At 43.2% G+C, this 24,135-nt stretch overlaps 1 protein-coding gene across 1 annotated transcript in view; it reads right to left on the bottom strand.

The window, feature by feature from the left end:
- The window catches only part of LOC130361838 (probable cation-transporting ATPase 13A4), a 135,533-nt gene that overhangs the window by 85,557 nt on the left and 25,841 nt on the right, over nt 1-24,135 (bottom strand). Inside the window, exons 10-12 of the mRNA XM_056565397.1 lie at nt 2,997-3,167; nt 2,709-2,866; nt 1,005-1,193 (exon numbers count right to left, since the gene is read on the bottom strand). Coding sequence (XP_056421372.1) covers nt 1,005-1,193; nt 2,709-2,866; nt 2,997-3,167 — 518 coding nt within the window. The remainder of the gene's footprint in view (nt 1-1,004; nt 1,194-2,708; nt 2,867-2,996; nt 3,168-24,135) is intronic.

Here is a 24,135-nt window from a genome sequence, read left to right as displayed (position 1 = left end):
TCATTTTTTAAAGGGCCTACACTTTCATTTTTAACCTTTTTGCTATTTCTATAGTTAAAGAACATTTTGGGGTTAGTTTTACTCTCTTTGGCAATGAGTCTTTCTGTCTCTATTTTTGTGGCTTTTATCTGTATTTTACATATTTTACATTTTCTCTATAGCTTTTTAATGCTTCTTCACTGCTGTCCTGTTTTAGTAGTTTTAATGCTTTATTTTTGTTATTTATTACCCCCTTAACATTTTTATTCATCCACATTGGTTTTCTTTTATTCCTGATCTACCACTGAGCTCCCATGCTGCTGCCATTCTGTAGTAACAGTGTCCTATAATTTGGCTAATATATTTTTTTTAAATAGAGAATAAAAAATATGTAAATTTGAACCCATGACCAGTAAGCCATCATGCCTTCCTATAGACATACATGTGTATTTAGCTGCCTATGGGTACAGTAGGGGAAGTACATTTGGAGAAGGGTGTGGAGCGGGAGTCTTGAAAAGGTGACTGTGATGTCAGCCCTGGGGACTCTTGTTATTTAGGTAAATAAACAGTGCACATCAGAAAAACAGCAAGAGAAGATGCCCAGGGGCAAAGGTTGGAGGAAAAAGGCGGGAGTACAAATAATTGTCTATATCAATAAGAATAAGTGACTGCCAACCCTTTTAAACAGCTCCATAAAGTAACCAATAAAAAAGTTAATCTATGTTGTCAAGTAACCAATAAAAAAGTAAGCTCCATCAAGTAACCAATAAAAAGTAAGAACTGTCATCAAGTAATTAACTAAAAAGGTATGTGGCAACACAATATTTTTTTTTATTTTTTTTTTGTTAATAAAAGTGTTTAGATTATGACAAAGTAGTAAAAAGGTAACCTCTCACATTTCAAATGCCAACTTTGTTGGTCTGTAGATATTGGGATGTTGGGAAACTCTTCTTAAATTATCTTCTGTGCATGGTATGCTTTGGACTAGATCACATTAAGTATGAAATGGAATAAGATACATGTACCTTATCAAAGCAAAAGAGATTAAGTTGACCACACAGGTTGATTCTGTCTGGACTGATACAAGATATATGCTCCTTTCTCAATCTTCGTTTTGCATAAAGGATCCCAACCATGAGAGCAGCGGGTATAACTGGGGAGACCGCACAGACTATGAGAACCGCAGCCTCAACGATAATTCTTCCAGCAGGAACCTATCAATATAAATAGATTTAAAATGATAACAACATTCATGCCCACTGGAAACACTTGAGTTTTTACTATATGACTCAGCTTGTGGTTGAATTAAGAAATGTTATGTGTTTTTTGATTGCCTAAAATAAACAGACTTACAACATTAAATCAATTATAAGAATATTAGCCCAGATTTATCAAATTGTGGGAGAGAAAAACTGGAGTAATTTCCCAACAACCAATCACAGCTGTGAAGAATGCTGTGGGAAAATCTAGTTCTTCTCTCACACACTTTGATAAATCTGGGCCATTGTGTGTTATTTCTGAAGAAATTTACAATAATTTTCAAACAACACAACCTAGTTGGGAGTGGTAGGTAATTGCTTAGAGGGAAATTGACAGCAAGGTCACCCGCACTAACCTAAATATACAGGTAGATAGTGCAGGTAATTCAGTTTTTTTTTTTTTAACACTTTTTACCAGGTAAAAATTGGTGCAGCCGTCCAGGGGGTACTCATTTTGTTACTAATATGATATTTACTTTTTTAAGTGTACCTGCCGTTTGCATTTTTTTAAGTATATATATAATGTAGATAATACCATTATATATGTTTATTTGTAACATACACTGGTTAAAAAATTGCATATTTTTGGGTGATAAAATGCTATCCCTGCAGCTATTGCCTGTGTGTCTCTGTGCAGGGACAAAATATAGGTAGTGTGGGTGGGAAAAGCAGGGCTCTATGCAGACTTCTGGCTTGTCAATTATCCTGCTGTGTGAGCCAGGGGCACAAAGCCAGTGCACAGACCCCTGATTGTTCTCAGTGCACAGACCCCTGCTTGTCCTCAGTGTACAGAGCCCTGCTTGTCCTCAGTGTACAAAGCCCTGCTTGTCCTCAGTGTACAGAGCCCTGCTTGTCCTCACTGCACAAAGCCCTGCTTGTCCTCACTGCACAGAATTCTGCTTGTCCTCACTGTAAAGAGTCCTGCTTGTCCTCACTGCACAGAGCCCTGCTTGTCCTCACTGTACAGAGCCCTGCTTCTCCTCAGTGTACAGAGCCCTGATTGTCCTCACTGTACAGAGCCCTGCTTGTCCTCACTGTACAGAGCCCTGCTTGTCCTCACTGCACAGAGCCCTGCTTGTACTCAGTGTACAGAGCCCTGCTTGTCCTCAGTGCACAGAGCCCTGCGTGTCCTCACTGCACAGAGCCCTGCTTGTCATCAGTGTACAGAGCCCTGCTTGTCTTCAGTGTACAGAACCCTGCTTTTTTTCAGTGCACAGAGTCCTGCTTGTCCTCAGTGTACAGAGCCCTGCTTAGACTTTTCTTTGATAATCCCTCCTAGAAATATATGAATAAACTGACACTTGGGCATTTGCATACCCTTGTTATTTGGGTTTACCTCTACATAGTATGGTAGTCTCACTACTACTTGGTCAGTGTCAGAGTAATCTAAAGTTGCCCACAAAAAAGCTCTTCTTTTAATAAGTGCAGTTATTAAGTGAATAATCATCTGTAAGTCTACTACTATATTACCTTTCTTTCCACATATATGGTGACTGCGTAGATAAGACCAATGATGGCGAGGCATGTCAAAAATATGAAAAACCACCGTACATCTCTATGCCACTTGAAATTTAAAGGTTTAGGGTACAATATAGATCTCACCATGTCACCTTTGGTGGTATTAAAACCTTCAATGAAAGCAGAAATTGTCATTTTGGCATTGTACGTCCTCATAGATTTTGTAGTATATTGTCAGTAACTTAAAAGATGTATCATTATTGTTAGTAATTGTGTATTATCTAAGCAATAACAGCTCACCAGTCCTTAGGACTACAGCTCTGGCTGGACCTTGTGCAGTGGATTCAGTTCTTATCACTTCAGTACCACAGAACAAGACATGGCGCTTATAATCTTCTCCACTGTACTGTTTCCATGGCATTGTGTCATCGAGGTGTGGCAGCTGCGTTTTTGTCACAGGGATTGATTCTCCTGGAAAAAGTCATAAAATCATGGATCTACATCATAAGTAAAAAGAGTCTGAGAAACCATTTCATTTTGTGTTTGTCCTCAAAAATTCAAATTACCTGGACTAAAAACTGTATAAAATTTTTTAATATACTCTCTCAATGCTGTCTAGATTTCTCTAGTTCTGTACTCATTCTGAGAAATTTGCTGGGGCCTAGTTTGTCATACTGCACAGCTCAGCCAATCATTGTCCGTAGCGATGTCCCACCCCGGCCAGTGATTGGCGGCTATCATGTTCACGGCCAAACTCCCACAATCCTTCGGGAGAGTTACGCTGCCTTATTCTAGCCCTGCCAAGAATGCGCATCGAGCTAAAAAAAAAAAAAAAGGGCCAGGCGTATCAGCAATCATTATGGGGGAGATTTATCAAAACCTGTCCAGAGGAAAAGTTGCCCAGTTGCCTACAGCAACCAATCAGATTGCTTCTTTCATTTTTAACAAGGCCTCTGCAAAATAAAAGAATCAATCTGATTGGTTGCTATGGGCAACTGGGCAATGTTTCCTTTACACAGGTTTTGATAAATCTCTCCCTAAGAGATCTAAATTGCATAACCATTGACTAGGGTCATTACACAATCTAACATTGTAAGAAATATTTCTATATCATCACATCCTTAACTCGCTACATTATTGTATCTCGTTGCACTTTACATTAAAGGGTTACTCCCGTGGAAAACTTTTTTTTAAATCAACTGGGGCCAGAAAGTGAAACAGATTTGTAAATTACTTCTATTAAAAAATCTTAAAGAACTGTCCAGAGCAGCATATGTTTGCTATGGGGATTTTCTCCTGCTCTGGACAGTTCCTAAAATGGACAGCAGAGGCCAGCAGAGAGCACTGTGGTCCTTACAGAAGAGAAATACAAAAAGAAAAGCATTTCTTCTGTAGTATACAGCCCCTAAAAAGTACTGACAGGTTTAAGATTTTTTTTTATAGAAGTAATTTACAAATCTGTTTAACTTTCTGGCACCAGTTGATTATAAAAAAAAAAAAGTTTGCCACGGAATTACCCCTTTAATTTTGACTCAGACACTAGCTGGTGATTGGTTCATGCAGCTTTATATATATCCCCATGCCAAAAAAGGGATTGGTTCTCTGGACCAAACTAACTCAATGTACCTATAATTCTCCTTCTTTTTATCTGTTTAGACTGTAAGCTCTTATTGTCAAATACCTTGTCTTAATGTTTGTTCATCTCCTTAATTGTAGAGAACTAAAGACATCATCGAACTTGTCACCAGAGGAGTGTAGGATCTTCTATTATCCACATTTACAAAACAAAGCACTGGCAAACTACAGGCCCAGCAGCCGTGAAAACAAAGCACTGGCCAACAACAGGCCCAGCAGCTGTAAAAACAAAGCACTGGCCAATAACAGGCCAAGTAGCCATAAAAACAAAGCACTGGACAAAAACAGGCCCATAAAAGTTGACTTGGATCTCTGTCCAGAGATCCAGGGCACATAGCGCAAATACTTTTAACTATGCCTGCATTCTAAAGACACAATTGGTACAACAAAATAGGGAGTCATTGACTCCCTGCCACCCCATTTCTTTTAGGCCTCTGGCCTATCTATAACTGCTGCATAAAAGAGGTCAGGACACCCCACAACATCAGCAGTGGAAGCATACCAATGTATCCTACTGGCTGTACTGATAAGCTTTAAGGAAAAGAACATGCAACTCAGTATGTGAAAGACGAGAAGTGAGTCTGTTTTTTATTTATTTACTAATAGGGGCCTAACTGTAGTGTGGGTGAACACTAAGGGATGGCCCAACTACAGAATGGGCACATTGTTACAAATTTGGGGCACAAAGAAGAGGTCTAGCTGCAGCATGAGGGCACAAAGATAGGGTTTAATTACAGAGTAAGGGCACAAAAAGGGGCCAAGCTACAAAGTGGAGGCACAAAATGTTCTCCTCTTCCTTCTGCCAACTCCAGGCTGTGTTATTCAGCCACTATATTGTCTCCTCATGCTTCTGCCACCTCCAGGCTGTGTCACTGTACCGCCATGTGGTCTTCTCATGCTGCTGGCACTTTAAATAAAACTTTTTAGGTTCATGTATTTGAAATCTTCAAATTAAATGTAAAAAAAAATATCTTTAATATTTTCAATTGTGAGGCCCTATGGTCTTGTCAGTCTTGTCCTCCCCTCATATACGCACTTAGTATGTCAGGCAGAGAAGTGCCAGAGAAGAGCCTGAGCTCATTCTGCCACTATATGGTCTCCTAATGCTTCCGCCACCTCCAAACTGTCTCATTCAGCCACTATATGGTCTCCTCATGCTGCCAACACCTCCAGGCTGTGTCATTCAGCCTCTCTATGGTCTCCTCATGCTGCAGCCAACTCCTGGCTGTGCCATGCAGCCACTATATGGTCTCCTCATTCTGTAACCATCTCCAGGCTGTGCCATTCAGCCACTAATTGGTCTCCTCATGCTGCCGCCAACTCCAGGTTCTGCCATTCAGCCACTATATGGTCTCCTCTTGCTGCCGTCAACTCCAGGCTGTGCCATTCAGCCACTATATGGTCTCCTCTTGCTGCTGCCAACTCCAGGCTGTGCAATTTAGCCACTATATGGTCTCCTCATGATTCCACCACCTCCAGACTGTGTCATTCAGCCACTACATAGTCTCCTCTTGCTGCTGCCAACTCCAGGCTGTGCCATTCAGCCACTATATGGTCTCCTCTTGCTGCCGTCACCTCCAGGCTGTGTCATTCTGCCACTATATGGTCTACTCTTGCTGCTGTCAACTCCAGGATGTGCCATTCAGCCACTATATGTTCTCCTCTTGCTGCCGCCAACTCCAGGCTGTGTCGTTCAGCCACTATATGTTCTCCTCTTGCTGCCGCCAACTCCAGGCTGTGTCGTTCAGCCACTATATGGTCTCCTCATGATTCCGCCACTTCCAGACTGTGTCATTCAGCCACTACATGGTCTCCTCATGATTCCGCCACCTCCAGGCTGTGTCATTCAGCCACTAAATGGTCTCCTCTTGCTGCTGCCTCCAGGCTGTATCATCCAGCCCCTATATGGTCTCCTCTTGCTGCCGCCAACTCCAGGCTGTGTCATGCAGCCACTGTACCGTCTCCTCATGCTTCCGCCACCTCCAGGCTATGTCACTGTACCACCATGTGGTCTCCTTATGCTGCTGGCACATTAAATAAAACTTTCTAGGTTTATGTATTTGAAATCTTCAATTTTCATGTTAATAAATATCTTTAATCTTTTCAATTGTGAGGCCCTATGGTCTCGTCAGGCTGTTGCCAACTCCAGGCTTGGTCATTCAGCCACTATATGGTCTCCTGATGCTGCTGCCACCTCTACGCTGTGTCATTTAGGCACTATATGTTCTCCTCATGCTGCCATCACCTCCACGCTGTGTCATTGAGCCACTTTATGGTCTCCTCATACTGATGCCACCTCCAGGCTCTGTCATTATGCCACTTCTAATAGTGATGCCTGTGATCTGCATTTTATACTGAATAACAGTATTATTTCACTAACCCAGCACACACCCTATGCGTGTTACAGCAAGGCAAAGTGTTCTACACCCCTATTGAGGCTCTCTGTTGGCCAGAAATATCAATTTTTAATAGAGATTCACCATGAATAAATTCGGACCAAACTGTATTTTTTCAGAAAATTTGGCAAAATCTAATTGTTCTAATTTTCGCTGATCTCAAATAGGGATACAAAAAGGGTCTAAAAATCATAATGTGGGCACATCTATGGAGTCTATTTACAAAGTGGGGAGACAAAGGCAGGCCTAACTACAAGGTAAGGGAACAAACACCAAACTACAATGTACAGGGCTCACAAAGGGGGTTAACTACACAGTGGCCTGTGGTGGAACAATGGGGGCCTAATTTCAGTGTGGGCGCACAAAAAAGCATCTGTACCATAGAGTGGAGGCACAAATCGAGAACTGGAATCATTTTGTCTATAATGTGGGTGCACAAAGAATGGTCCTAACCAGGAGCTAAATAGGAGGCCCTATAGGGGATAAATAGTGGGCCCTTATACAGTTTTGTTACACAGAAAGGGTACTAACTATGGTATGGGGACACAAATGGGTGTCAACTACAGTCTGGGGGCCTACTTAAAGTGTGAGTGTACAAAAAAGGCCATAAATGAAATATGAGGCACAAAAGGAGGGCTCTCTACAGTTTAAAGACACAAATGGGGGGACTAATTACATTGTGAAGCCCTAAAGAGGGCAGCATGGGACTTCCAGCAATTATAGTTACTGTTTAAAGATTGTTGGAGGGGATTGCTTCCAACTTATCAAAATAAACATGAGACTGTTAATAAATTTGTAGAAAATTACATTTATTCCATCTATGAGCAGGCACAAAAACGAATGCATCAATTTGTTTACAAGAGGGAGACAATGTCCCCTCTATAGTGACCACAAGCACTTTTCCATTCCATTTTCTACTAACAGTGCTGGGTACAAATAGGTCAGGGGAGAGATCTCTGTACTGCCCAGTGATATACAGTCATGGCCGTAAATGTTGGCACCCCTGAAGTTTTTCAAGAAGATGAAGTATTTCTCGCAGAAAAGTATTGCAGTACCAATGTTTTGCTATACACATTTATTCCCTTTGCGTGTATTGGAACTAAATCAAAAAAAGCAGGAGGAAAAAAAGCAAATAGGACATAATGTCACACCAAACTCCAAAAATGGGCTGGACAAAATTATTGGTACCCTTAACTTAATATTTGGTTGCACCCTTTTGAAAAAATAACTGAAATCAGTCACTTCCTATAACCATTAATAAACTTCCTATACCTCTCAGCCGGAATGTTTGACCACTCTTCCTTTGCAAACTGCTCCAGGTCTCTCTTATTTCAATAGGATTTAGATCTGGACTCATTGTTGGCCACTTCAGACCTCTCCAGCACTTTGTTGCCATCCATTTCTGGGTGTTTTTGACGTATGTTTGGGGTCATTGTCCTTCTGGAAGACCCAAGATCCCGGACACAAAACACAACTTTCTGACACTGGGCTGTACAAAATCTGTTGGTAATCCTCAGATTTCATGATGCCTTGCACACATTCAGGGAACCCAGTGCCAGAGGCAGCAAAACAACCCCAAAACATAATTGAACCTCCACCATATTTCACTGTAGGTACGGTGTTCTTTTCTTTGTAGGCCTCATTCTGTTTTTGGTAAACAGTAGAATGATGTGTGTTACCAAAAAGCTTTATCTTGGTCTGATCTGTCCACAAAAAATTTTCCCAGAAGGTTTTGGGCTTACTCAAGTTCATTTTGGCAAATGTAGTCTTGCTTTTTTATGTCTCTGTGTCAGCTTTGGGTTCCTCCTGAGTCTCCTGCAAACTTCTTGATAATGTTGCGCACTGTGGACAAAGGCAAATCTAGATATCTGGAGATGGACTTGTAACCTTGAGATTGTTAATATTTTTGCACAATTTTGGGGGGTATTAGGAAAGTATGGTATGGGAGGAGATCTGATTAAAATAATTTAGTTGATGTATTCCAATGCCACGGGGAAGATAAACATAGATGGCATGAGTTCGAAGGGATTTGTGTTCACGAGGGGTACTAGGCAGAGTTGTCCCCTCTCCCCCCTGCGATGGTTATATAACCATTGGCGAGTAGTATAAGAAAAGAAAATTAATAGTAGGATTTGGAGCGGTGGGAGAATGGATAAAATTACAATGTATGCGGATGATATTCTGCTATTTCTTGAGGACACAAAAAATAGAGATAATAAATAACTATGGTAGATTTTCTAGATTAGCAATGAATTGGACAAAATCGGTTCCAATTGGAGATGGAAAGGTAGGGAAGATATTTGGATTAAGGGTGTTGGATAATGGGGAAAATGTTTAATACTTATATATATATATATATATATATATATATATATATATATATATCCCTATCTAGTGAGATAGGAAGATATCATCATTACATTTGGTAAAAATAATAAAAGATATAGAAAGGAAGGCGAATATATGAAATTATTTAAATTTATCAAAAGGGGAAAAGATAACATTAATTAAAACAGTTTTGATGCAAAAGATTCTGTTCGTATCTGTACATATTTGAGTCTGCCCCAAGATGAAGCTGTTTAAAAATTATTTCAATCTTCAATTCATTAATTTGGGGCAGAAAGAGAACGATAATTCAATTAGAACATTTTTGTCAAATGAAGGAAAATGGTGGGATAGATTTCTCAGATTTGTTGTTATCCGGTAGGGGTGCAAAATTTATAGATATATTCCAGTTGTTGGAATCAGGGAAGTTAGAAGAAGGGGAATGGAGGAAGGTGCTGATGGTTAAAAGCTTGGTTAAAACATGGAGGGTACTAAGGAGAGAGAGAGACAGATATAAAAGGAATAATGGATGAGACACCAATGCTAGATAACGTAAATATACCTGAAGTGAGAGAGATGGGAAAAAATAGTTTATTTAGAAATACGAGGTGTGTTATGATAAAAGATGTTTGGGAAAGAGGCAAATTTAAAGGGGTTATCCACCATAAGGGGATTTTAGTACGTACCTGGCAGACAGTAACGGACATGCTTAGGAAGGATCTGCGGTTGTCTTGGTGCTAAATGGCTATGTTGTGAGATCACCATAACACTGTGGCTAGCTTTTTGTGAACTTGTATTTCCTGTTTGACTTTTCCTTTTTTTACTATAAATCCCACAATTCCATTTTCCTCCCTCCCACATGTCAGCCACCCCACCCATTGAAACATAAATGAGCTGCATCCATCAAAAGACCTGTGGTTTTCAGTTAGGGTGCCTACTAGTGTTGAGCGGCATAGGCCATATTCGAATTCGCGAATATTCGCGAATATATGGACGAATATTTGTATATATTCGCGAATATTTGCATATTCGTTATATTCTCGTTTTATTTTCGCATGCGCGAAGATTCGCGTATGCGAAAATTAACAAATGTGAAAATTCGCATATGCAAAATTAGCACGTGTGAAAATTCGTATATGCGAAAATTAGCATATGCTAATTTTCGCATATTCGAATTTTCGCACGCCAGTCTCACACAGTAGTATTACAGCCTTCTTTACACCACACAAGCTGGAAGCAGAGAGGGGTGATCACTGTGATGTGTACTGTGAAGAAAAAAACAAAAAAAAAAAACGAATATTTGTAATTACGAATATATAGCGCTATATTCGCGAAATTCGCGAATTCGCGAATATGCGATATTCGCGAATAATATTCGAATTGCGAATATTCGCGAGCAACACTAGTGCCTACAGCTGTTGCATTAGTTGCAGATTGATCTCTCTCCCACCAAGCGATCCCTCCACCCATTGAAGCAGACAGGCTCACTGTCATCAGCTGACTAGTGAGTCAGGTCTCGGCCGCATTGCAAGCTGGGAAAAATCTGAGACAACAGTCATTTTGTATGCTGATAAAAATAAGTATTAGAGTGAAAATCACAGAAGAATTGTGAGAAAACCATCACACACAGGTACAGACACTATATTATGAACAACACTAACTTTACAGCCCCTGTAGCATAGTCAAATAAAAAAAAATCCTGGAATACCCCTTTAAGAATTGGATAAAGTTGAAAGAAGAATTTAATTTAAAGGAAGGTGGATGGTTGGAATATATTGGTTTAAAAAAAGCATTTCTTGAGTTTATTGATCAAGGAGGTTATGTACACTCAGTTTATCCTGAAATCATGAGGAAAATAATGGATGGTAAGATTAAGGAAAAACACATCTCATATTTCTACAGAGGCTTGGTAAGCTTGAATAAAAATAAATTATTCCATAAGAGCTTTCAACAATGGCAGGAGGAGATTGGTCCTAGTATAGTAATAAAATGGGACATTGTTGGGAAAAATATCAATTTGGTATCTCCAACTTTGAATTATAGATTAACACAATTTAATATTGTATATAGACTTTACTATACACCATGTTTTCTGGAAAGGATAGGTATAAGAAGATGAAGTAACTATAGTAGATGTGATACGGAGAAGACGGGTCAATTACATCTGCTTTGGAGCTGCCCTGAGATTGTTAAATATTGGCGAGAAGTGTGTCGGAGAATTAAGGAGATAACTGGTGTATGTATGGAGTTTTCTCCCGTTTTGGCGGTTCTGGGTGATGATTCTGGCATAAAGGGTTTTATCTTTTGCATAATTATGAAATTTGCATATGAGAAACTGTTCTTTACTTCTGTTAAATGCACTATGAAAATGAAAAAAAATAAAAATAAAAATACTTGCCCCAGGTGAGTTTAAAGGAGCATCACATGCTTGAAACAATCTTATTTTTCCTCAATTTTCAAAGGGTGCCAATAATTTTGTCCAGACCATTTTGGAGTTTGGTGTGACATTATGTCCAATTTACTTTTTTCCCTCCCTTTTTTGGTTTAGTTCCAAAACATACAAAGGGAATAAACATGTATATGGCAAAACATGTGTTACTGCAATCCTTTTCTGTAAGAAATACTTAATTTTCTTGAAAAATTTCAGGGGTGACAACATTTACGGCCATGACTGTATTTATGCATAGTTATTAGGTCACCCCCTAAGCTGTAGTTCTGATAATCTTTCTGGGTACTGTAGTCCTCCCATCCTCTGATGATCTGATGATTTATCAGGTTAGTTTGACAGGTCCGATCCATTATAAATCCATGCTGATATGAGTGATACATTTATTTCCCTTAAGATACTCCAAAATAGCATCTCTTAGAAAACAGTTAAAACATAATTTCCAGGGTCACTTTTGGTCCCCTTTTCGAATATTGGCACCACATTTGCTATGTGCCAGTACCGGGGAACCGACCCTGTCACTATAGAGTCCTTGAATATTAGATATAGGAGTCTGGCTATTATGTGACTTAACTCTCTTAGAACACGGGGGTGAATGCAATCTGGACCTGGTGATTTCTCTATTTTGAATTTTTGTAATGGCGTTTATCATATGCCATTGTATTTTACCATACATTTCATTTTCCTTGAATACATTTTTTTCCTAATCACTGTCTATAGTTGTTTCCTTATTACTTTTTAAAGGTTTAACACTTACATTTTTAACCTTTTCGCTATTTATGTAGTTAAAGACCATTTTGGGGTTAGTTTTATCATCTTTCGCAATGAGACTTTGTCTTCACTTTTGCTGCTTTTTATCTGTTTTTTTTCTTTTTTATATTACATTTTTTCTCTATAGCTTTTTAACTTGTCAAGGACACAGGGCCTACAGGTACGCCCTCGTCTCCTGGTATGCCTGCCGCATTTAACCCTTTAGACACTGGCATTTAACCCTTTAGACACTGTGATCGTCATTGATTGCCGTTGCCCAGCATAAGCAGTTAGTGTCGGGCCGAGAACGGAAGTGGATGCCTGCTGAAATGCTTCAGCAGGCACCCAGGGAAAACGCAGAGTGGGGCCATGTTGGCCTCCCATGTCGGCGATCGTCGCAAATCGAGAGGGAAATCGCCCCTGCGATCTGCGGTGTTATCGGGCTCATCGGGTCTCTGGGACCCGACAGCCCGGTAATTTTGCATGATCCAGGCCTATCCCCTGCGATTCGTCTGTTAAAACTAATCACCAATCACAGGGGGGGGGGGGGCGGTTACTTCCTCCTGCCCAGCCCCTGGAAGTCCGGAGAGAACGGGAGGAAGACCGGAGGACGCAGCTGGGGCCCTGAAGACCCGGATCCTGGTGGCGGAGACGGCGGTGTTGGCGACAGGTGAGTGGATCTTCTGCCACGTTGTGGGACCTTTGCAGCAGTCCAGACTGCCGTAAAGCGATCTGCACTGCTCCATCTGGTCCCTTTACACTACAACTCCCAGCATGGCCAGACAGCCCTTGGCGTCTGGGCATGCTGGGAGTTGCAGTTTTGCAACATCTGGAGGTCTACAGTTTGAAGACCACTGTGCCCTTCCAGATGTTGCAAAACTACACATCCTCAGCATGCCCTTGCTGTCCTGGCACCATAGGGGCTTCCTAAATGCGACATACCCCCCCGAGCAAAATTTGCTCTCCAAAAGCCAAATGTGACTCCTTCTCTTCTGAGCATTGTAGTTCGCCCGTAGTGTACTTCAGGTCCACTTATGGGGTACCCTTATACACAGAAGAGATGGGGTTACAAATTTTGTTTTTTTTCCTGCTATTAACCCTTGCAAAAATGTGAAATTTGGGGGGAAACACACATTTTAGTGAAATTTTTTTTTTAACATATGCAAAAGTCGTGAAACCCCTGTGGGGTATTAAGGCTCACTTTATTCCTTGTTACGTTCCTCAAGGGGTCTAGTTTCCAAAATGGTTGCCATGTGTTTTTTTTTTTTTTTTTGCTGTCCTGGCACCATAGGGGATTCCTAAATGCCACATGCCCCCGAGCAAAATTTGCTCTCAAAAAGCCAAATATGACTCCTTCTCTTCTGAGCATTGTAGTTCGCCCGTAGTGCACTTCAGGTCAACTTATGGGGTACCTCCATACTCAGAAGAGATGGGGTTACAAATTTAGCGGGGTATTTTCTGCTATTAACCCTTGCAAAAATATGAAATTTGGGGGGAAACCCACATTTTTGTGAAAAAACTTTTTTTTTTTTTACATATGCAAAAGTCGTGAAACACCTGTGGGGTATTAAGGCTCACTTAACTCCTTGATATCTTCCTCAAGGGGTCTAGTTTCCAAAATGGTATGGCAGGTGATTTTTTTGCTGTTCTGGCACCATAGGGGCTTCCTAAATGCAACATGCCCCCCAAAAACCATTTCAGAAAAACGTACTCTCCAAAATCCCCTTGTCACTTCTTCGCTTCTGAGCCCTCTACTGTGCCCGCCGAACACTTTACATAGACATATGAGGTATGTGCTTACTCGAGAGAAATTGGGCTACAAATATAAGTATACATTTTCTCCTTTTACCCCTTGTAAAAATAAAAAAATTGGGTCTACAAGAACATGCAAGTGTAAAAAATGAATATTGTAAATTTTCTCCTTCACTTTGCTGCTATTCCTGTGAAACACCTAAAGGTTTAAAATGCTGACTGAATGTCATTTTGAATACTTTTGGGGGTGCAGTTTTTATAATAGGGTCATTTGTGGGGTATTTCTAATATGAAGACCCTTCAAATCCCCTTCAAACCTGAACTGGTCCCTGAAAAATAGTGAGTTTGAAAATTTTGTGAAAAATTGGAAAATTGCTGCTGAACTTTGAAGCCCTCTGGTGTCTTACAAAAGTAAAAACATGTCAATTTTATGATGCCAACTAGAGATGAGCGAACTTACAGTAAATTCGATTTGTCACGAACTTCTCGGCTCGGTAGTTGATGACTTATCCTGCATAAATGAGTTCAGCTTTCAGGTGCTCCGGTGGGCTGGAAAAGGTGGATACAGTCCTAGGAAAGAGTCTCCTAGGACTGTATCCACCTTTTCCAGCCCACCGGAGCACCTGAAAGCTGAACTCATTTATGCAGGATAAGTCATCAACTACCGAGCCGAGAAGTTTGTGACGAATCGAATTTACTGTAAGTTCGCTCATCTTTAATGCCAACATAAAGTAGACATATTGTGTATGTGAATAAAAAAAATATTTTGAATATTCATTTTCCTTATAAGCAGAGAGCCTCAAAGTTAGAAAAATGCTAAATTTTCAAATTTTTCATCAAATTTGGGGATTTTTCACACAGAAAGGATGCAAGTTACCACAAAATTTTACCACTATGTTAAAGTAGAATATGTCACGAAAAAGCAATCTCGGAATCAGAAGGATAAGTAAAAGCATCCCAGAGTTATTAATGTTTAAAGTGACAGTGGTCAGATGTGCAAAATGGCTGTGTTGTTAAGGGGTTAAGGCCAAAATGGACTTAGTCCATGAGAGGTTAATGCTCCATAACGGCCCTCCTATTATAGTAGCTTAAATGCTTTTTTGTCATTTATTGTCCCTTTTACATTCTTATTCATCCACATTGGCTTTCTCCTGTTCCTGACCCCTTTTATTCTCATAAAGTATGTACCTTTCAAAGTGAGAATTTAAGATACGTTTAAACATCTCCTATTTAGTGTCTGTACTCTTGTTTTTGAGAACATTGGGGGGAGATTTATCAAAACCTGTGCAGAGGAAAAGTTGCCTAGTTGCCCATAGCAACCAATCAGATTGCTTTTTTCATTTAGCAGAGGCCTTGTCAAAAAATAAAGAAGGGATCTGATTGGTTGCCATGGGCAACTAGGCAACTTTTCCTCTGCACAGGTTTTGATAAATCTCTCCATTATCCCAATATATAATGTTAAGGGCTTGTCAAAAAACCATCAGTAATGTATAAAACATAATGGCGGGGAGGGGTTTCCAAACTGGCTTTGTCTTTTTTTTGTGTGCAGAATGCAACAGATTTGTTGAAAAAGAGGCACAACACATATTTTCAAAATAAATTTGCCTTGTTTGAACCATGTACAACAAAGCCTCAAAAAAGGGGACATGGCTTAAAGGGGTATTCCAGGCCAAAACTTTTTTTTATATATCAACTGGCTCCGGAAAGTTAAACAGATTTGTAAATTACTTCTATTAAAAAAATCTTAATCCTTCCAATAGTTATTAGCTTCTGAAGTTGAGTTGTTGTTTTCTGTCTAACTGCTCTCTGATGACTCACGTCTCGGGAGCTGTGCAGTTCCTATGGGGATGTTCTCCCATCATGCTCAGCTCCCGGTACGTGGCATCATCATTGAGCAGTTAGACAGAAAACTTCAGAAGCTAATAGAAGTCATTTACAAATCTGTTTAACTTTCCGGAGCCAGTTGATATATATATATATATATATATATATATATATATATATATATATATAAAAAGGTTTTGCCTGGCATACCCCTTTAACCCCTTAACCCCTTAAGGATGCAGGACGTAAATGTACGTCCTGGTGCGGTGGTACTTAACGCACCAGGACGTACATTTACGTCCTGTGCATAACCACGGGCATCGGAGCGATGCCCGTGTCATGTGCAGCTGATCCCGGCTGCTGATCGCAGCCAGGGACCCGCCGGCAATGGCCGACGCCCACGATCTCATGGGCGTCCGCCATTAACCCCTCAGCTGCCGGGATCAATACAGATCCCGGCATCTGCGGCAGTACGCGATTTCAATAAATGATCGGATCGCCCGCAGCGCTGCTGCGGGGATCCGATCATTCTGAACGCCGCACGGAGGTCCCCTCACCTTTCTCCTTCCGGCTCCCGGCGTCTTCTGCTCTGGTCTGAGATCGAGCAGACCAGAACAGAAGATAGCCGATAACACTGATCTGTTCTATGTCTTATACATAGAACAGATCAGTATTAACAATCATGGTATTGCTATGAATAGTCCCCTATGGCGACTATTCAAGTGTAAAAAACAATGTAAAAAATGTAAAAGTAAAAAAAAAGTGAAAAATCCCCTCCCCCAATAAAAAAGTAAAACCCCCAAAAAGCGTAAAAAAATAAATTTAATAGACATATTTGGTATCGCCGCGTGCGTAAATGTCCGAACTATTAAAATAAAATGTTAATGATCTCGTACGGTGAACGGCGTGAACGAAAAAAAAAAAGCCCAAAATTGCTACTTTTAAAATACATTTTATTAAAAAAAAATTATAAAAAATGTATTAAAAGTTTTTTATATGCAAATGTGGTATACAAAAAATTACAGATCATGGCGCAAAAAATGAGCCCTCATACCGTCGCATATTCGGAAAAATAAAAAAGTTAGACGTCATCAAAATAAAGGGATTATAAACGTACTAATTTGGTTAAAAAGTTTGTGATTTTTTTTAAGCACAACAATAATATAAAAGTATGTAAAAATGGGTATCATTTTAATCGTATTGACCCTCAGAATAAAGAACACATGTAATTTTTACCGTAAATTGTACGGCGTGAAAATGAAACCTTCCAAAATTAGCAAAATTGCATTTTTCTTTTTAATTTCCCCACAAAAATAGTGTTTTTTGGTTGCACCATACATTTTATGATATAATGATTTATGGCATTACAAAGGACAACTGGTCATGCGAAAAACAAGCCCTCATACTAGTCTGTGGATGAAAATATAAAAGAGTTATGATTTTTAGAAGGCGAGGAGGAAAAAATGAAAACGTAAAAATTAAATTGTCTGAGTCCTTAAGGCCAAAATGGGCTGAGTCCTTAAGGGGTTAAGGACACAGCCCTTTTTCACCTTAAGGACTGAGACCTTTTTTCGCAATTCTGACCACCGTCACTTTATGTATTAATAACTCTAAAACGCTATTACCGAATATTCTGATTCTGAGATTGCTTTTTCGTGACATATTCTACTTTATTTTTTGGGTAAATTTTCATTGTTACTTGCATCCTTTTTTGGTGAAAAATCCCCAAATTTTATGAAAATTTTGCATTTTTCTAACTTTGAAGCTCTCTGCTTGTAAGGATGGACATTCCAAATAAATGTTATATTGATTCACAAATACAATATGTCCACTTTATGTTGGCATCATAAAATGGACATATTTTTACTTTTTGAAAAAATTAGAGGGCTTCAAAGTAGAGCAGCAATTTTCTAAAATTTCATGAAAATTGCTAAATCTGAAGGGACAGATGTTATGGAACTACAACTCCCAGCATGCCTGGGCAGTGTAGGCATGCTGAGAGTTGTAGCTTGGCCACACATGTAACAGTGGTCTCCAAACTGTAACCCTCCAGATGTTGCAAAACTACAACTCCCAGCATGCCCAGACAGACTTTGGCTGTCTAGGCATGCTGGGAGTTGCAGTTTGGCCTTCCTAGTGGTTGCCACAGTAGAGATCGCTTTACTGCAACTTTCCTTAACACCCACCTCCCCCCACCGTCGCGTCCCTACCTGCGCCATGATCTCCGCTGATGTCTCCGGTGATCAGAGGTCGCCACGCCATCTTCTTTGCAGGTACCGGCTTCCATCTTCTCCCCCCATTCTGCACGACATCCAGGGGTGGGCAGAATGGGGGGTTTCCATGCCAACCCACTGTCCTGCGCTGCTATTGGTCAGAATTCATTTCTGACCATTGGCAGAGGATAGGAGGAGATTGCAGCACTGCAACCTCGCTCCTATCCCTCAGGATGATTGGAGCTGTCACTGACAGCTCTGATCATCCCTATTTTCTGGGTGATCGGGTCACCAGAGACTAGCGGCTAGCGGTGGGGACAAGAATTCCCACGGGCGTATGCATACGCCCCTATTGTTACGCCGAGCGCTCCGGGTCCCCGCTCCTCCCCGGAGCGCTCGCTACACTCCTCTCACTGCAGCGCTCCGGTCGGTTCCACGGACCCGGGGCGCTGCGATACCGCCTCTGGCCGGGATGCGATTCGCGATGCGGGTAGCGCCCGCTCGCGATGCGCACCCCGGCTCCCGTACCTGACTCGCTCTCCGTCAGTTCTGTCCCGGCGCGCGCGGCCCCGCTCCCTAGGGCGCGCGCGCGCCGGGTCTTTGCGATTTAAAGGGCCACTGCGCCGCTGATTGGCGCAGTGGTTCCAATTAGTGTTTACACCTGTGCACTTCCCTATATCACCTCACTTCCCCTTCACTCCCTCGCCGGATCTTGTTGCCTTAGTGCCAGTGAAAGCGTTCCTTGTGTGTTCCTTGCCTGTGTTTCCAGACCTTCTGCCGTTGCCCCTGACTACGATCCTTGCTGCCTGCCCCGACCTTCTGCTACGTCCGACCTTGCTTCTGTCTACTCCCTTGTACCGCGCCTATCTTCAGCAGCCAGAGAGGTTGAGCCGTTGCTAGGGGATACGACCTGGTCACTACCGCCGCAGCAAGACCATCCCGCTTTGCGGCGGGCTCTGGTGAAAACCAGTAGTGACTTAGAACCGATCCTCTAGCACGGTCCACGCCAATCCCTCTCTGGCACAGAGGATCCACTACCTGCCAGCCGGCATCGTGACAGTAGATCCGGCCATGGATCCCGCTGAAGTTCCTCTGCCAGTTGTCGCTGACCTCACCACGGTGGTCGCCCAGCAGTCACAACAGATAGCGCAACAAGGCCAACAGCTGTCTCAACTGACTGTTATGCTACAACAGTTACTACCACAGCTCCAGCAATCATCTCCTCCGCCAGCTCCTGTACCTCCTCCGCAGCGAGTGGCCGCTTCTGGACTACGACTATCCTTGCCGGATAAATTTGATGGGGACTCTAAGTTTTGCCGTGGCTTCCTTTCCCAATGTTCATTACACTTGGAGATGATGTCGGACCAGTTCCCCACTGAAAGGTCTAAGGTGGCTTTCGTAGTCAGCCTGCTGTCTGGAAAAGCCCTGGCTTGGGCCACACCGCTCTGGGACCGCAATGACCCCGTCACTGCCTCTGTACACTCCTTCTTCTCGGAAATTCGAAGTGTCTTTGAGGAACCTGCCCGAGCCTCTTCTGCTGAGACTGCCCTGTTGAACCTGGTCCAGGGTAATTCTTCCGTTGGCGAGTATGCCGTACAATTCCGTACTCTTGCTTCTGAATTATCCTGGAACAATGAGGCCCTCTGCGCGACCTTTAAAAAAGGCCTATCCAGCAACATTAAAGATGTTCTGGCCGCACGAGAAATGCCTGCTAATCTTCATGAACTTATTCACCTAGCCACTCGCATTGACATGCGTTTTTCCGAAAGGCGTCAGGAGCTCCGCCAAGATATGGACTCTGTTCGCACGAGGCGTTTCTTCTCCTCGGCTCCTCTCTCCTCTGGTTCCCTGCAATCTGTTCCTGTGCCTCCCGCCGTGGAGGCTATGCAGGTCGACCGGTCTCGCCTGACATCTCAAGAGAGGACACGACGCCGCATGGAGAACCTCTGCCTGTACTGTGCTAGTACCAAACACTTCCTGAGAGATTGTCCTATCCGTCCTCCCCGCCTGGAAAGACGTACGCTGACTCCGCACAAAGGTGAAACAGTCCTTGATGTCTACTCTGCTTCTCCACGTCTTACTGTGCCTGTGCGGATGTCTGCCTCTGCCTTCTCCTTCTCTTCTGTGGCCTTCTTGGACTCTGGATCTGCAGGAAATTTTATTTTGGCCTCTCTCGTCAACAGGTTCAACATCCCAGTGAGCAGTCTCACCAGACCCCTTTACATCAATTGTATAAACAATGAAAGATTGGACTGTTCCATACGTTTCCGCACGGAGCCCCTTCTAATGAGCATCGGATCTCATCACGAGAGGATTGAACTTTTGGTCCTCCCCAATTGCACCTCGGAAATTCTCCTTGGACTTCCCTGGCTTCAACTTCATTCCCCAACCCTGGATTGGTCCACTGGGGAGATCAAGAGTTGGGGGCCCTCTTGTTCCAAGGACTGTCTAAAACCGGTTCCCAGTAACCCTTGCCGTGACTCTGTGCTTCCTCCAGTAACCGGTCTCCCTAAGGCCTATATGGACTTCGCGGATGTTTTCTGCAAAAAACAAGCGGAGACTCTACCTCCTCACAGGCCTTATGATTGTCCTATCGACCTCCTCCCGGGCACTACTCCACCCCGGGGCAGAATTTATCCTCTCTCTGCCCCAGAGACTCTTGCCATGTCTGAATACGTCCAGGAGAATCTAAAAAAGGGCTTTATCCGTAAATCCTCCTCTCCTGCCGGAGCCGGATTTTTCTTTGTGTCCAAAAAAGATGGCTCTCTACGTCCTTGCATTGACTACCGCGGACTTAATAAAATCACGGTTAAGAACCGCTACCCCTTACCCCTCATCTCTGAACTCTTTGATCGCCTCCAAGGTGCCCACATCTTTACTAAATTGGACTTAAGAGGCGCCTATAACCTCATCCGCATCAGAGAGGGGGATGAGTGGAAAACAGCATTTAACACCAGAGATGGACACTTTGAGTATCTGGTCATGCCCTTTGGCCTGTGCAACGCCCCTGCTGTCTTCCAAGACTTTGTTAATGAAATTTTTCGTGATCTGTTATACTCCTGTGTTGTTGTATATCTTGATGATATCCTAATTTTTTCGGCCAATCTAGAAGAACACCGCCAGCATGTCCGTATGGTTCTTCAGAGACTTCGTGACAATCAACTCTATGCTAAAATTGAGAAATGTCTGTTTGAATGCCAATCTCTTCCTTTTCTAGGATACTTGGTCTCTGGCCAGGGACTACAAATGGACCCAGATAAACTCTCTGCCGTCTTAGATTGGCCACGCCCCTCCGGACTCCGTGCCATCCAACGTTTTTTGGGGTTCGCCAATTATTACAGGCAATTTATTCCACATTTTTCTACCATTGTGGCTCCTATTGTGGCTTTAACCAAAAAAAATGCCGATCCCAAGTCTTGGCCTCCTCAAGCGGAAGACGCCTTTAAACGACTCAAGTCTGCCTTCTCTTCGGCTCCCGTGCTCTCCAGACCTGACCCATCTAAACCCTTCCTATTGGAGGTTGATGCCTCCTCAGTGGGAGCTGGAGCTGTCCTTCTACAAAAAAACTCTTCCGGGCATGCTGTTACTTGTGGTTTTTTTTCTAGGACCTTCTCTCCGGCGGAGAGGAACTACTCCATCGGGGATCGAGAGCTTCTAGCCATTAAATTAGCACTTGAGGAATGGAGGCATCTGCTGGAGGGATCAAGATTTCCAGTTATTATTTACACCGATCACAAGAACCTCTCCTACCTCCAGTCTGCCCAACGGCTGAATCCTCGTCAGGCCAGGTGGTCTCTGTTCTTTGCCCGATTTAATTTTGAAATTCACTTTCGGCCTGCTGATAAGAACATTAGGGCCGATGCTCTCTCTCGTTCCTCAGATGCTTCTGAAATTGAACTCTCTCCTCAACACATCATTCCTCCTGACTGCCTGATTTCCACTTCTCTAGCCTCCATCAGGCAAACTCCTCCAGGAAAGACCTTTGTTTCTCCACGCCAACGCCTCGGAATCCTCAAATGGGGTCACTCCTCCCATCTCGCAGGTCATGCGGGCATCAAGAAATCTGTGCAACTCATCTCTCGCTTCTATTGGTGGCCGACTCTAGAGACTGATGTGGTGGACTTTGTGCGAGCCTGCACTATCTGTGCCCGGGATAAGACTCCTCGCCAGAAGCCCGCTGGTTTTCTTCTTCCTCTGCCTGTCCCCGAACAACCTTGGTCTCTGATTGGTATGGATTTTATTACTGACTTACCCCCATCCCATGGCAACACTGTTATTTGGGTGGTCGTTGATCGATTCTCCAAAATGGCACATTTCATCCCTCTTCCTGGTCTTCCTTCAGCGCCTCAGTTGGCTAAACAATTTTTTGTACACATTTTTCGTCTTCACGGGTTGCCTACGCAGATCGTCTCGGATAGAGGCGTCCAATTTGTGTCTAAATTCTGGAGGGCTCTCTGTAAACAACTCAAGATTAAATTAAATTTTTCTTCTGCATACCATCCTCAATCCAATGGACAAGTAGAAAGAATTAACCAGATCTTGGGTGACTATTTACGACATTTTGTTTCCTCCCGCCAGGATGACTGGGCAGATCTTCTACCTTGGGCCGAATTCTCGTATAATTTCAGAATCTCTGAATCTTCCTCCAAATCCCCGTTTTTCGTGGTGTACGGCCGTCACCCTCTTCCCCCCCTCCCTACCCCCTTGCCCTCTGGTCTGCCCGCTGTGGATGAAATTTCTCGTGATCTTTCCATCATATGGAGAGAGACCCAAAATTCTCTCTTACAGGCTTCTTCACGCATGAAGAGATTCGCGGATAAGAAAAGAAGAGCTCCTCCCATTTTTTCCCCTGGAGACAAGGTATGGCTCTCCGCCAAATATGTCCGCTTCCGTGTCCCTAGCTATAAGTTGGGACCACGCTATCTTGGTCCTTTCAAGATTTTGCGCCAGATTAATCCTGTCTCTTACAAACTTCTTCTTCCTCCTTCTCTTCGTATTCCTAATGCCTTTCATGTTTCTCTTCTTAAACCACTTATCATTAACCGTTTCTCTCCCAAATCTGTTCCCCCCACTCCTGTCTCCGGCTCCTCGGACATCTTCTCCGTCAAAGAAATTTTAGCATCTAAAAAGGTCAGAGGGAAAACCTTCTTTTTAGTGGATTGGGAGGGTTGTGGTCCAGAAGAGAGGTCCTGGGAACCTGAGGACAATATCCTGGACAAAAGTCTGGTCCTCAGGTTCTCAGGCTCCAAGAAGAGGGGGAGACCCAAGGGGGGGGGTACTGTTACGCCGAGCGCTCCGGGTCCCCGCTCCTCCCCGGAGCGCTCGCTACACTCCTCTCACTGCAGCGCTCCGGTCGGTTCCACGGACCCGGGGCGCTGCGATACCGCCTCTGGCCGGGATGCGATTCGCGATGCGGGTAGCGCCCGCTCGCGATGCGCACCCCGGCTCCCGTACCTGACTCGCTCTCCGTCAGTTCTGTCCCGGCGCGCGCGGCCCCGCTCCCTAGGGCGCGCGCGCGCCGGGTCTTTGCGATTTAAAGGGCCACTGCGCCGCTGATTGGCGCAGTGGTTCCAATTAGTGTTTACACCTGTGCACTTCCCTATATCACCTCACTTCCCCTTCACTCCCTCGCCGGATCTTGTTGCCTTAGTGCCAGTGAAAGCGTTCCTTGTGTGTTCCTTGCCTGTGTTTCCAGACCTTCTGCCGTTGCCCCTGACTACGATCCTTGCTGCCTGCCCCGACCTTCTGCTACGTCCGACCTTGCTTCTGTCTACTCCCTTGTACCGCGCCTATCTTCAGCAGCCAGAGAGGTTGAGCCGTTGCTAGGGGATACGACCTGGTCACTACCGCCGCAGCAAGACCATCCCGCTTTGCGGCGGGCTCTGGTGAAAACCAGTAGTGACTTAGAACCGATCCTCTAGCACGGTCCACGCCAATCCCTCTCTGGCACAGAGGATCCACTACCTGCCAGCCGGCATCGTGACACCTATGTCCTTAAGGACTGGTCCTAGCAGTGGTATTGTGGTTTACTTGTTATATTCATATATATGTTGTATTCATGTCATTAATCTCAACATGCTTTGTTGTTATTGTTTTTC

Source organism: Hyla sarda, chromosome 3, assembly GCF_029499605.1.
Source record: "Hyla sarda isolate aHylSar1 chromosome 3, aHylSar1.hap1, whole genome shotgun sequence".
Taxonomy (NCBI): domain Eukaryota; kingdom Metazoa; phylum Chordata; class Amphibia; order Anura; family Hylidae; genus Hyla; species Hyla sarda.
The sequence above is the reverse complement of the archived record's forward strand: the minus strand, read 5'-3'. Positions and strand labels throughout refer to the sequence as shown.